Source organism: Manis javanica, chromosome 4 (assembly GCF_040802235.1).
Source record: "Manis javanica isolate MJ-LG chromosome 4, MJ_LKY, whole genome shotgun sequence".
Lineage (NCBI taxonomy): Eukaryota > Metazoa > Chordata > Mammalia > Pholidota > Manidae > Manis > Manis javanica.
The window spans coordinates 33,026,776-33,039,157 of record NC_133159.1 but is presented as its reverse complement, the minus strand read 5'-3'; the positions used below and the strand labels follow the sequence as shown (position 1 = coordinate 33,039,157).

The following is a 12,382-nucleotide window of genomic DNA, read 5'->3' as shown; positions in this document are numbered from 1 at the left end:
TATTTGAGAAGACCTAGCAGCCTGATGTGACTGGAACATAGAGGTGGCAGTGGCAGGAGGTACACAGGCACTAGGTCATGAAGGATCCTGAATGCAATGCCAAGTAGGATTTTACCAAGCAGGCGAAGGGACCACTAGAGGTCAAACCTCACTGTCTACTAGAAAGGCTAACTTATCAGCCAGGAAAACTTGGGAAGCATGGGGCTCTCTGCCCTTTTCCTGAGGAAGCCCATACATACGGAGAAAACGAAGACTGCTCCTTACAAAGCGCAATCCGCTCGCTCCTTGACACTAGTCAGAGTATTAGACAACAATGGCTAAGAAAGAGGAAATCAAAACAGGACTCACCTCAATCTTTCTCATCACTAGAAGTCCATCAATGATTTTTCCTGTAGGAAGAATATGCACTAGACTTTATTATTCTCCTTTGCATAGCACTTTTCAGCTTCCAGTGCCCATTCTTAGCTGTTTTCTCATTTGATCCTCATACTAATGTCACAAATTAAGACTCAGTGGGAGTGAAGTGACTTGCTCACAGTAGTGAGTAGCAGTTAGAACTCGACTAGGTCTGAAGGACTGAGAGCCCCACCATATCGTGCTGCCTCTGTGTTGTCTCTCTTAAGCACTACCATCCGGGTTCCCCCGGCCCTTGACACACATATTGCTCAAATGGTTACACACTACCTCAGACAGCCCCTTTGTCCTCTCCACCTCCCACCACTTCCACCTTCCTTACTACTGCCCAAGTGTTTATACCAATTGAGACAGTCCAGAGGGAATTCCCACTCTGGGTAAATGGTGCCTGGACTATGGGACAGGAATAGGACTCACCAAACACTACGTGCTTCCCATCCAGCCAATCACACTTAGAGCAGGTGATGAAGAACTGGCAGCCATTTGTACTGGGACCACTGTTAGCCTGACAGAAACCAAATACACCTGCAGTGAGTTTTCCTGGCCATACTAGCTGAAGGGCAAGATTCCTATAGCTCTGGTTCCTCCACGCTTTCTTCCACAAGCCTTACTGAGCATGTGCTGTGAGCTAGGACCCAAGAATACAGAGATGACCTGGATATACAATGTCTGCCCTCAAGGAGCTAGATCCTTCAATAAATCTACACTTTTCCTGCAATGTAAGTTTTCATAATGGAAAAACTGTTTATGGGACCTAATTTGCTATATTTAGACTAACTGGTTATGACTGGATTAGTTACAAATTAGCTATCCCGAGGAAAAGCCTGTTGGCTTGGCCATAAGCTGTTTTGTCTGCATGGCTTTGTACTGTATCATAACAATAGTAATTAAAATATTTAAGAAGTACAAGAAGTTGCTCTGCAGTGCTATGCTAGAAAGAAGACTACATTTAATCAATGATGTTTTACAGCTACACCTTTATTATTGAATTTTATAAGAAGTATTTTTTTTAAATCAAGAATCTGAAAATCTCTAGCCATATCCCTTCCTTTTTCTTCCCTTGAACTGTTCTTTACATAATGTATTATAAAAGAACAGGCTATAATTACAACGCAGAGTGACACACTGTAAAGAGACATCTGACTTTCATATGAAATGTACTTTTGTACTTTATGTGAGGATACCCCTAAACTGCCTTTTATTTCCTGAATTCAAACTTTTGTACATCAGCAAACCCAAGCTGTTTCAACAACACTGCCTTATAACAGTATCTGTGTAACTATTTTATTGCATACTTTCCTTATTTTGGAAAATAATTAGAAAATGGAAAACTGAAAGAACTATTACTATTATAGCACAGGTGTCATAAAATTAATAGCACTGAGGCAAAACTGGAAATTATTAGGTAGGCCACTAGCTTTAAATGGATGTTAACGGATTTAAATTGGTTGACTCTGTTAAATTATGAAGGAATAAAAATGTGTATGAAATACATTACAGACATTGTCTAGGGGTAAGCTCTAACTAGGGATTTTATATTATACTTCAGAAATCCCCCATGTAAGATGAGGATATTTGGGGTTTTTGTACATGTATTCAGGAGTTTTTCCTATACGAAATCAAGGGACTGTCAGACTGGACCTACACTTTGGAACTAGGAACCGACTTCGCAGGGGGACCAGTTCTCCCCCGCTCCTTCCACACAGCCCCATTTTTCTTGCTGCGCAATGCACACTTACCAGCAAGCAGGCAGAAAAGCAGTCATACCATAAGTTTTTACAGCTCAGGGACACTTGCTGTCCATAGCCACCTATTGATTCATTCTTTCAGGTAGTGTACTTAATAAGCTCTAGAGCCAGAGGACCCAGCTTGAATCCCAGTTCCACCACTATGGGGCCTTGGTTCAGGCACATACCTCTCTGAGCCCCACTTTTCTCATCTGTACCTACCTCAAAGGGATGTTGAAAGGATGAAAATAAATACAAGTAAGGTGTTTGCTGCCAAGGGCTCAATAATGTTTGCCATTTTTCTGATTATCTTTCAGCCATTCATCATTATGTGCTCAGAGTCTTTGTGTATCAGGTAGTAAGGTCTGGAGATCAGTGAGACTCAGGCCCTGCCCTTGAGGAACTCATGATTTTGTGGAGGATGTAAGCAAAAACAATTATGCTACAAGATATGTGACAGCACAGCTTAACCAGCATCAGCCTGAAGGGAGCAGAGATGAAGGCTTCCTTCCCTTTTCCTGATTCCTCTGCATCTTCCCCGCTCCTTCCACACAGCCCCATCTCTCTGTTAGCAGTTGCTAACAGAGTGGGGTGCACTAGAGGGGGTCTAATCCACCTAGAGAAGATCCAAGCCCACCTAAGTCATGTCAACACCTTATACCTGTACTTGCACAGCCTGGCTTTCCTAAGGGGGGTTGTACACTGCTTGCCGTGCTAGTCTTGCCCAATTATTATAGCAGTCTCCTAACTGGCTTCTCTGCCCAGTTTTTCTATTTCCATCTGCCACTCACTGCAGCCAGGGTTTTCACTCTACAGCACAAAGTTAATCTACCCTGCTCAAAAAAGTGTACGGCTCCCCACAACCTGTGACAGGAAGTTCACACACTCATACCTATTCTCGCATTTGAAACCCTGCAGGAGCTAGACCACCTGCCTCTCCAGTTGTCTCTACTGGCCATTTCCTCCCCATTCACGTCCTATGTTCTCATCACCTTTTTCACTCTCTGTCCCTTGACTATGCCACCCTGCTATTTCATGGTCACTTATGCCTAAGCTGTTTGCTCAACTTGAAATGCCATCTGGTATGGAACTCCTTCAAGAACTCTATAATGTCCCCTCCTCTTTGAAGCCCTGAGCAACCCCGCACAGCATGTACTGTCATTCCTGGGTCCCTCACAGTACTTTTACACACAATGAAGTACCCTCACCTCAATACATGACAGCATGAATTACACTAACTGGACTTGTCATTTTGTAAATGTGTTTCCACCATTAGATATTAAGTGTCATGAGGGCAGGAACAGGTCTGTTTCCTCATGTTTTACCCTGAGGCCTGAAACAGAGTGGATGTCAGCAGATCTTTGCTTGATGCATGCCCAAGTAGAGGAGCAGAAGGGCGGGTGAGCAGGACAGAGAATGTGCTTGTAATCCTGAGTCTTGTGGAGTGAGAGCTGGAGCAGTGCCAGGGAAAGAGGTGATAGAGGAGGGGGAGACGGGTGGCGAGGTGGGACAACTAAGGGGTGAATAAGGGAGAGTGAGTATGTGGAGAGTAAGCAGGAGTGGGGAAGGCACAGGACTTTAAGTAGGGGGGCAGGGGAACTGCTAAAGGAGAGGGAGGGAAAGGACTGTGAATGGGGGTTCCAAGTGGGAGGACGTGCTGGGATGAGGGATTAGGAGTGGTGAGCAAGCAAGAACGGGTGACCAGCCGGGAGGCAGAGGGAGCGAATGGGCACTGTGAGTGTGCTGGTAAGTGGGGCGATGATGTGTGTGAACACTGGGTCTTGAAAGCACAACTGGCTGTGCCCTGAGCAGCAAGGCTGGATGCCCAGCTACATGTGGAGCCCAAACCGAGGTAAGAAAACATACATTACAGTTCAGTTTTGGCTCCCAACCTGCTAGTGGGCCCAGCCCAACAAAGTCAAACCAGACTGAGGAAGGAGGTAAGCAAGGCCGAGTTGGGTCCGGGGCCAAGCAAGAAAAGGAAAGCATTTGCTTCCCTTCCAAGAGATAGTGTTGGGCCTCAAGAGGGGCCCAGAAACCAGCTATACATCTAACCCCAAACCTTGATTGGACCTTACTTACCATGGAAAGCAGGCCTGGAGCTGAGTGTCTAAGTTTAAAATTTTCATCTGCAAATGGCCCCCGGTATATACTGGCAACCCCAGTACCATCTCCCTGAGCAGAGAGAAGGGAAATGTTAGCAACTTACAACTGTAAGTCCTCTGGAGCCCAGAGGACAAATGCTGCTGACCTAAAGCCTAGCTTCTCCTTGCCCCTATCCTGCAATCACAGCAAGCCCCATCCAAGGGATCTGCAGCCCAAAAAACTGGTCACAGCTGGGCCTCTAGAAAGACAGGGTAAGACAGGCGAAGTAGGAACAACAGTACGGTGATCACATACATAATCTTTGCCATTCCCAGAGATCCTCATGCCTGCAGTCACATGAAAAGTACCCACTTAACCGACACTGTCCCACTTCCCCCAAACTATACAGGTGGGTGGGCTCTTGAAAGTCTAGTCTGTATGATACCACCCTTCTGGACAAAGTTAGATTAGTCCAGGGGAGAATGGAATTTCATTCCGTGAAATACCTTATCATTAATCCCCAATTTCTGCTAAAACTAACTTTATTTTCACTATCTCTTCACTCTTTCAACCACCCTGTGGAATACCTATTATCATCTTCCCCAGTTTTCAGGTAAGCAAACCTAAGTCAGGGGAATAAAGCAACTTGATGAAGGCCATATTTGCAGTACCTTAAACAGAAACCCTAAGGTTTAAAGGTAATATTGAGAGGGTGCCAAAAAACCAATCTCTCCCAGTCAGCCTAGTAAAGGAAAAGAAGATTGGGTGCATGGTAGAACAGGAAAACACTGACCTACTGCAGAATCAAGGGGCACTTATTAGGGCAAAGACTACCAAATGAGATTATAATATAAGCCAGGGAAGAAAGGGAAACTGTCAAATTCAAACCTTTGTCTGACTAAAAATTATCAACAAAACCAAGCCCTATGTAATGGAAAGACTTGGATCTGAGTTCCAGATCTATCATTTATGAACTTCTGAAGTCATTTGCTATCTTTAAGCCTCATTCCTCAACTATCAAGTGATGACAAAATCATCTACTTTTTATGCTTTGCCATGAAGATCCAATTAGTGTCTGAGAAAAAGACTTTGCCATCAATATGGTACTATATAAATGTGTGTTATATTTTTAGCTCCACATAAATGATACATAAATATAGAAGGAAGAATTAATTTGCAGAGCAAACAACAGAAACCACTTCAATCTTCAACAGTGGACTACTTGAATAAATTTATTGTCTACTCCTAATGGACTATGAAGTAGTTACTAGAATATTTTGGCAGAAGACTTAATGACAAGCAAAAATATAAACAAGTACTAAGTCCAAAAAGTAAAATATATGCACGATCTTTAGTCTGTTAAAAATTATATGACATACACACATGCAACAATAAGACTGGCAGCTGTCAACTAAAATGCCAAGAGTATATCCGTTAGGAGGCAAGATTTCTTGAGATGATGTTTTCTTTTCTGCACTTTTCTTTAGCAGCCAGGAACAAAAAAACCCCAGATATTATTAAAACAACATTTTTGATCCAAATGTAAATCTCAAATCCTGCTTCTTCTGCTTCTTGCTCTTTCTATTTTTTCTTCCCTAAGGGTGACCCTGAGTAATGGCTTCTCTCTCACACTCTGCCTTCAGGCTGACCAACTACTGTCTAACCCTAGGACTATGAGCATATGATTGGATGTGCATGGTAATTACAAGTTGGTCCTATCCCTGTTAAAGACAATATGGTAATATAGGAGCCTATGGGGAGAAAGGAAAGAAAAGAATACCTTCTCAACCTTTCTTACCAGCTAAAAGAAAAGTATATGGTCACCCTAAACCTTACTACCATCAGTTGTGGCCAGGGGTTGCAAACTTAAATGGCTACTGGGGCCAATGACATAAACAGGGAAGCAGGTAGTAATCAGATGCAATTTGTTCTTTCTAAATGGTGGTAAGTCCTTTTCCAAAGAGCTAAATGCTTATGTCCCATTTTCCCTTCCACGTACAGTATCATAGTGACTGAAAAACTGAGTTTTGAGTAAGTTGATCAGTGGCAAGGAATCGAGTGGAGAGCCATGTGGGACGACTAAGGGGTGCATAAGGGAGAGGGAGTGATGGCTTCTTACTATCTCATTTCACCAGTGATGAAATGGCAAGGACATGCCCTGTCCAAAGGGAGCAGTTACTTGATTCCAACCAGTTGTCGCTGTGTGAGAATCAAAGGCCTACAGCACCCCTATGTTCCATTCTTTAGAGAGAAAAAAATGCCACAATTTTTGTGTGAAATTTCTCATTTCACAACATCACACAGAAGAAACAAAACCTATCTGAAAGCCTGATTTGGCCTAAAGGCTCCCACTCTGTACTTACCTAGATAGGAAAGAAAGAGGTCTTTAACAACTCCTGTGAGTCAAATTAAGTAAATACAGATATGAAGGAGAAAGAATGACCCCAGATCCAAGAAAACAGCAACATTTGATTAACCGAATGACTAAATGATATTAATAAAAAGACCATGCAAAGAAGTGGGTGGGTAAGGTCTAAAGTAGGTTTAAGAAAGAAAAGAAATAAAAAAATGAGGTTTATTCAGCACCTTCCAAGGTCAGGGGAAGGGGAGGAAGTTTGATACGAGGGACACATACAGTCTGGTCGTGGGAAATTCATGCTTAGCAGTGAAGGACCATTCCACTGGCTCTTCCAGTGAGTAGAGGAAAACATCCTTCAAGAATTATCTGCCTCTCTTGCTCGATTCCTTGCCACTAATCAACTTACTCAAAACTCAGCTTTTCAGGCACTATGATACTGGATGTGGAAGGGAAAATGGGACATAAGCATTTAGCTTTTTGGAAAAGGACTTACCACCATTTAGAAAGAACAAATTGCATCTGATTTCTAGCTAAGCTTCATGTAACTAATTAACTGGGATCATATAGGTATGCTGGGAAAGTTTAATTCCTGGATTTGGAATTAGTGAATCAATCCAAGTGCTGATGTCTGTCATCAAGTGGTACAGTGAACAGCAGACAGCAGCTCTAATGGACATTCCCATTCCCTCCTCTCAACAAACTAGGCTGTTGCTCTCAAGCCTTAAGACTGGGTCCCTGTAGTACAAATACAGCAGCAGTAACAACAAAAAAACAAACCTACAGGCCTTTGACAGGAAAGTACTTACATTAACAAAATCTCCACCCTGAATCATGAAATCCTTTATGACCCTGAAACAGACAACAAAGGAATCCTGAGAGACGATTTCATAGTTTAGAAAAACAGTGACTTAAGTCACTGTAGTTTAGATTAACACCAAATTAAAATGCAAAGTTTATCATATGGCTTTTAATAAATTTTCAAACCAACTGTTGAATTTGCAAAAACATTCCTTCTCAAAACCTATTTATTATCCTATGGTTTTATTTTCCTCCCAAGGAGACTAATCCCCCAAGGAAGTAATGCTAAAAGCCCCCGGGATGGATTGCCAAAGGCCTTACCTGTGGAAAGTGCTCCCTTTATATCCTATTGGGACCCCATCTTTTCTATAACCAAAAAGAAAGAGACTTGCAATGATGATAGGTAAGCATAGGCCTTTCCAGTTTCCCATACTCCAGCCACACTCCTAAAGACGGTTGGGAGAAGAGAGAAACAGGACAATTTTGGAGTATCACCTTCCCTGTCACCAGCAATCATTCAAGGCCCCAATACCCTAGTGCAGCCCCAGGGTACCCCTCAGGAGCAGGCAGATGAGTCAACCATGTCGGACACTGACCTGAATTCTCCAGTGCAGAACTGCCTGAAAGGAAAAACAGTGAACGATTCAGTCGCTATGCCGTCACAACTGTGAGTGCCCCTAATCTCCGGAAGGGAGGACACAGACTGGCGCCAGCAAGTCCACCAACCGGCCAGCCAGACATGCAGACACCCAGGTATACAGAGTAACTACATAAACTGACAAGAGAACATGAAAAACGGTGACTACTCAGACGGAGAGTTACCCAGAGGAATCAAATCTCATAGGCAGTGGGTGGACAGATAGAGACCGGCAAATGATTCTGCAGACTGGGGATTAATTCTGATTCTAATTAATCCGGCAGAGCTGGAGCATCTCCTTACCTAAAATTCTCGGCCGTCTTCGGCACAACGTCTGCGAAGAGCTCAATCTTCATGCGGCCAACTTCCTGCGACCGGCAGAAGACGGTCAGAAGACCCAATCCAAAACTGTGAAGGCCCCACCGCGCAGGAACATTAAGGCCTGACCCTCCGTACCCCATGCCACTCTATCCCTCCCACCTCTGCCCGCAAAGCCTTTTTCATTCCGCCCAGTCCCTACACCTGCGGGACGCTAGAATGGTCAAGACCCCTCCTCCTCCTGCCCCGTCCCCGCCTCCTCTACCACCAGAACTCGGTAGGTTCTGGTCCAGTTTTACTTTCCGGCTTTCCGAGTACGCTACCCCCGTGCAGTTTCTCTTTGGCGAAGGCCTGGGTGCCTGCCCGGACCTCACCTGGCCCCCAATGCTGACATCAAAGAACACCATGGGATTAACAGGGCTTGAATTTGCCACCGCCATGGCTGCGACCCGGAAGCAGAAGTGACCCCCGCTCCCCGCTCTGCGGGTTTCGCCTCCGGCGCAGGCGCAGGAAGAGCTGACGCAGGCCAGGCCCCGCCTCCGGAAGCTCCTCCCGAGCCTCCCGCGGAGAGCTGCCTTCCGCGTGGAAACTGGGTGTTCTGTGGGAAGTCACGGCTTCTTTGGTCCACACGGTTGAGACGTCCGCCAGCCTTTAGCTCGCCGCACTCCTAGGACGCAGGGGGCGGTGGGAAGCAAGTGGAGTAGGTAGAACGGAGGAAGACCTTAGCATTTTTTTTGCCTAAGGTTAACGGGCTTCAGTCCCACTCTGTCTACCCTAATTGCAGTACAAATTATTCTGAGGCTAGGGCGTTTGGATTAAGCAGTCTCCAGGGTCCTCATCAGCCCTGAAGCCAAGTTCTGAGCCATCATACCTGCTGTTTCTTACCCCTGCCCTCTGGTCTGTGAGCCCCGTGATGGCAGGAACTCTGCTCACGCTCAACGCTTAGCACAACCTGGCGCATAAGGCTTGCTCAATAAATACTGAGCCCCTAAAGTCAGGACACTAGGATTTTAATTACAGTTCTGTCATAAACTTCCATTTTTGTCACCCCCAATTCATTTCCTGCAGTGAAGCTAGAGCTTTTAAAATAAATCTCTAAGTCATTCCTGGCTTCCCATATTTAGAATAAAATCAAATTTCTCACATACAAAGGCCTACATTACATTATCTAGTTGCCACCTACCTGGCCTCATCTTGTATCAGTGGCCAGCCCTCCATTACTGTACATTGGAGGTCACAGAGAAGAATACTGTCTTCAGGGCCTCGGCACCAGCTGTTACTTCTCATTAATACTCTTCTGCATCTTAATGGAGGCGGGGAATGCTTGTAGTTGAGGTCTTCAGCTCACATGTCTCTCAGATCTAAATAGCCCCCTGTCACTCAGATACATCACTAGTTCATTTTCTTCATGCCATTCACCACCCAAAATTATCATGTTTCCCCACTTCACCCCCTGCCACATATAAATACACCTTCCACCCCAGTAACATTACTCCATGAAAGCAGGGACTCCATGTCTGTTTTCATGGATGTAACCACTGTACCTACTACTGAATAGCACATAGTAGGGATTGATAAAGAAAGATTCAATGAACTGAGTGAGAGAAGGTGAACCTGGGCAAGGCTTAGAGTCAGAACACGTATTCAATGTCTTAGCTATTATTTCCTATATCCTTTGATCATCCTTTTTAGTCCAGTGGTCTGAGGAGCAAGGGTTACACATAAAAATTCAGTGTGTTTCAACTTAGGGGGACTTTTTTATTTCTGGTTATTTTCTCTCTCCCCCTCTGTCTCCAACTGAAGAAGGAAGAGGAGAATAAGGAGGGAAAGGGGGAGGAAGGGAAGAAGGAGCAGCCAGAACCACCCTTTAGTAGAGTTTTGTATCAACTATGCTAGAATGAATTTTTTGAATTGATAATATACAGTGTTGACAATGTGGAAAAACTGGTACATTCAAACTGCTAGTGAAAAAAAATGATATCTACCATTTATTAAGTAAAGTGCTAAATACAAGCTTACTAATTTGGTCCTCACAATTAAATGAGATAGGAACTACTATTGTTCCCATTTTTTGTATCAAAAAATTGAGGCTTAAAGAGGTTGATTATAGAAACAGTATGTTGACAAAACCTATTTTTTTTAAAGCATTGTGACAAGTGGTATAACAAAACTATGTAACATTATATCCCTTGACCCAATCATGCCAATCTTGTAAATTTTTTTTCTGGAGTAACTAAAGGGAAAAAAGAGCTACATTCACAAAGACTTTGCAGCATAACCTTACACTGTGAAAAAGTAGAAACATTTAAATTTCAAATGAGAATTTATAGAACATCAACATGATAGAATATCATGTGGCTACAGAAAGAGTAATTACAAAGACTGCTGAAATATAGGGAATGTTTTACAGTAGATTAAATTAAAATTCAGACTATAAAAATGAATATATAATATAACCATTTAAAATATGTATTTGAATAAAAGCCACAAAAGAATAAATGAAAACAGCAGTGTTAAGAGCATGAGATTATAAGAATTTTTTTCTTTTTAAAGTAATAACATGATTACATTGTTTTTACTTTAAAAAAATAAATAAGAAAATACCCATGGAAATAGGAAAAGAATGAATGCTGAACTAGCAATCTATATGCTCTGTTGAACAGAAGCCTAAGTAAACCCTGAACTAAGTCACTATATTAAACAATATAATGCATTTGAGGATATCACACAAACTTGAGGAATCCATTTTTAGAACTGGTTTAATGAATTTATCACCAATTTTGAAAACTCCTGGTTGATGTCCAATGGAGATCTGTGGTAATGCTCTTCCATGTCATGACCCACCTCCCTGCCCAGGCCTTAAGTTGGCAGCTTTGATGAGTCTAATTTTAGACACCAGTGATTTTATAGTTCTGAATTTTGGTCTTGTTCTTAGATGCGATCTGTTTCTTTCAGAGAAGCCACGTTTATGTACCCAGCTTCGGAATTCTGTGAACACAACAGAGACTTGGAAGACCTGGGGTTTGCCGTTGCTTCTTCTGACTTATGTTCTTCCATCTCTTGAAGACTTCCAACTGACTCCACCAAACCTGTTCCCGCAAAACTAAGAAAAGTTACACGTGAGGACTTCATGTAGATTAGATCTCTTGGTAGCACTTAGGAGTCACAGGGATAAAGCATCAATAGGCTTTCAGTTTTTTACAACTGCCAAATGCCAAATAAAATTTACCATAAATTTATGTTTCTGGATTATTGTTTACCTTAAGTCAGGATTCCATCAGGGTTAGGGTGAAGCTGTGCAATGGGGAGAAGGACTTGGAAGAAGATCCAAATACTAAATATAGAGAAAATTACCCCCAAATGCTAAGCTTTCTCGAGCCAGTGACTCTGGACTAGTTAGGCAGCCATGACTCTTGGGCATGTAGATGATTGTCTTTACTTTACTAACCTGGAGTTTGCTATGGGCAAGATTTTATTCAATACTTCAAATTCAGGGATGTCAATAATTGTTTCCTAAAAGGACAGAAGGAATGAATATTAAAAAATTATAATGATAAACCATTGGCAATATGATCCTAGAACTTATGCTCTATCTATATTTTTGGCTAAAAACATAATCTCCTAACCTCATACCTGTTAGAATGGCCATCATCAACAAGATAAGAGAACAAATGCTGGCAAAAGTGTAGAGAAAAGGGAACCCTTGGACACTGTTGGTGTGAGTGTAAGTTGGTGTAGTCATTGTGCAAAACAGTATGGGAGTTCCTCAAAAAATTAAAAGTAGAATTAACATACCATCCAGCAATTCGACTTCTGGGAATATATCCAGAGGAAATGAGAACATTGTCCTGATGGTATCTGTACCTCATGTTCACCTAGCTATTATTTACAATAGCTAAGACATGCAAGCAACCTAAGTGTCCACTGATAGATGAATAAAGAAATTGTGGTATCTGTATATACAATGGAATATTATTATTCAGCCAAAAAAGGAAATCCTGACATTTGCTACAACATGGATAGACCTTGAAGGTATTATGCTAA

The 12,382-nt window shown here is 42.7% G+C and overlaps 2 protein-coding genes across 3 annotated transcripts in view; both read right to left on the bottom strand.

Annotated features, from left to right (window-relative positions):
- The window catches only part of PPIH (peptidylprolyl isomerase H), a 28,571-nt gene extending 19,705 nt beyond the window's left edge, over positions 1 to 8,866 (bottom strand). Inside the window, exons 1-8 of one of the 2 annotated variants that reach the window (XM_017681419.3) lie at positions 8,713 to 8,866; positions 8,324 to 8,388; positions 7,980 to 8,003; positions 7,705 to 7,749; positions 7,392 to 7,434; positions 4,224 to 4,316; positions 832 to 919; positions 349 to 389 (exon numbers count right to left, since the gene is read on the bottom strand). In XM_017681419.3, the coding sequence (XP_017536908.1) occupies positions 349 to 389; positions 832 to 919; positions 4,224 to 4,316; positions 7,392 to 7,434; positions 7,705 to 7,749; positions 7,980 to 8,003; positions 8,324 to 8,388; positions 8,713 to 8,778 (465 nt within the window). In that variant the 5' untranslated portion in view covers positions 8,779 to 8,866. Of the gene's footprint in view, positions 1 to 348; positions 390 to 831; positions 920 to 4,223; positions 4,317 to 7,391; positions 7,435 to 7,704; positions 7,830 to 7,979; positions 8,004 to 8,323; positions 8,389 to 8,712 lie in introns of both variants that reach the window. The other variant, XM_017681422.3, reaches the window with a different exon arrangement.
- A 1,441-nt stretch (positions 8,867 to 10,307) lies between these two features.
- Positions 10,308 to 12,382, bottom strand: part of CCDC30 (coiled-coil domain containing 30) — a 77,694-nt gene continuing 75,619 nt past the window's right edge. The window contains exons 10-11 of the mRNA XM_073233761.1: positions 11,787 to 11,851; positions 10,308 to 11,441 (exon numbers count right to left, since the gene is read on the bottom strand). Of these exons, the coding sequence (XP_073089862.1) occupies positions 11,270 to 11,441; positions 11,787 to 11,851 (237 nt within the window). The 3' untranslated portion in view covers positions 10,308 to 11,269. The remainder of the gene's footprint in view (positions 11,442 to 11,786; positions 11,852 to 12,382) is intronic.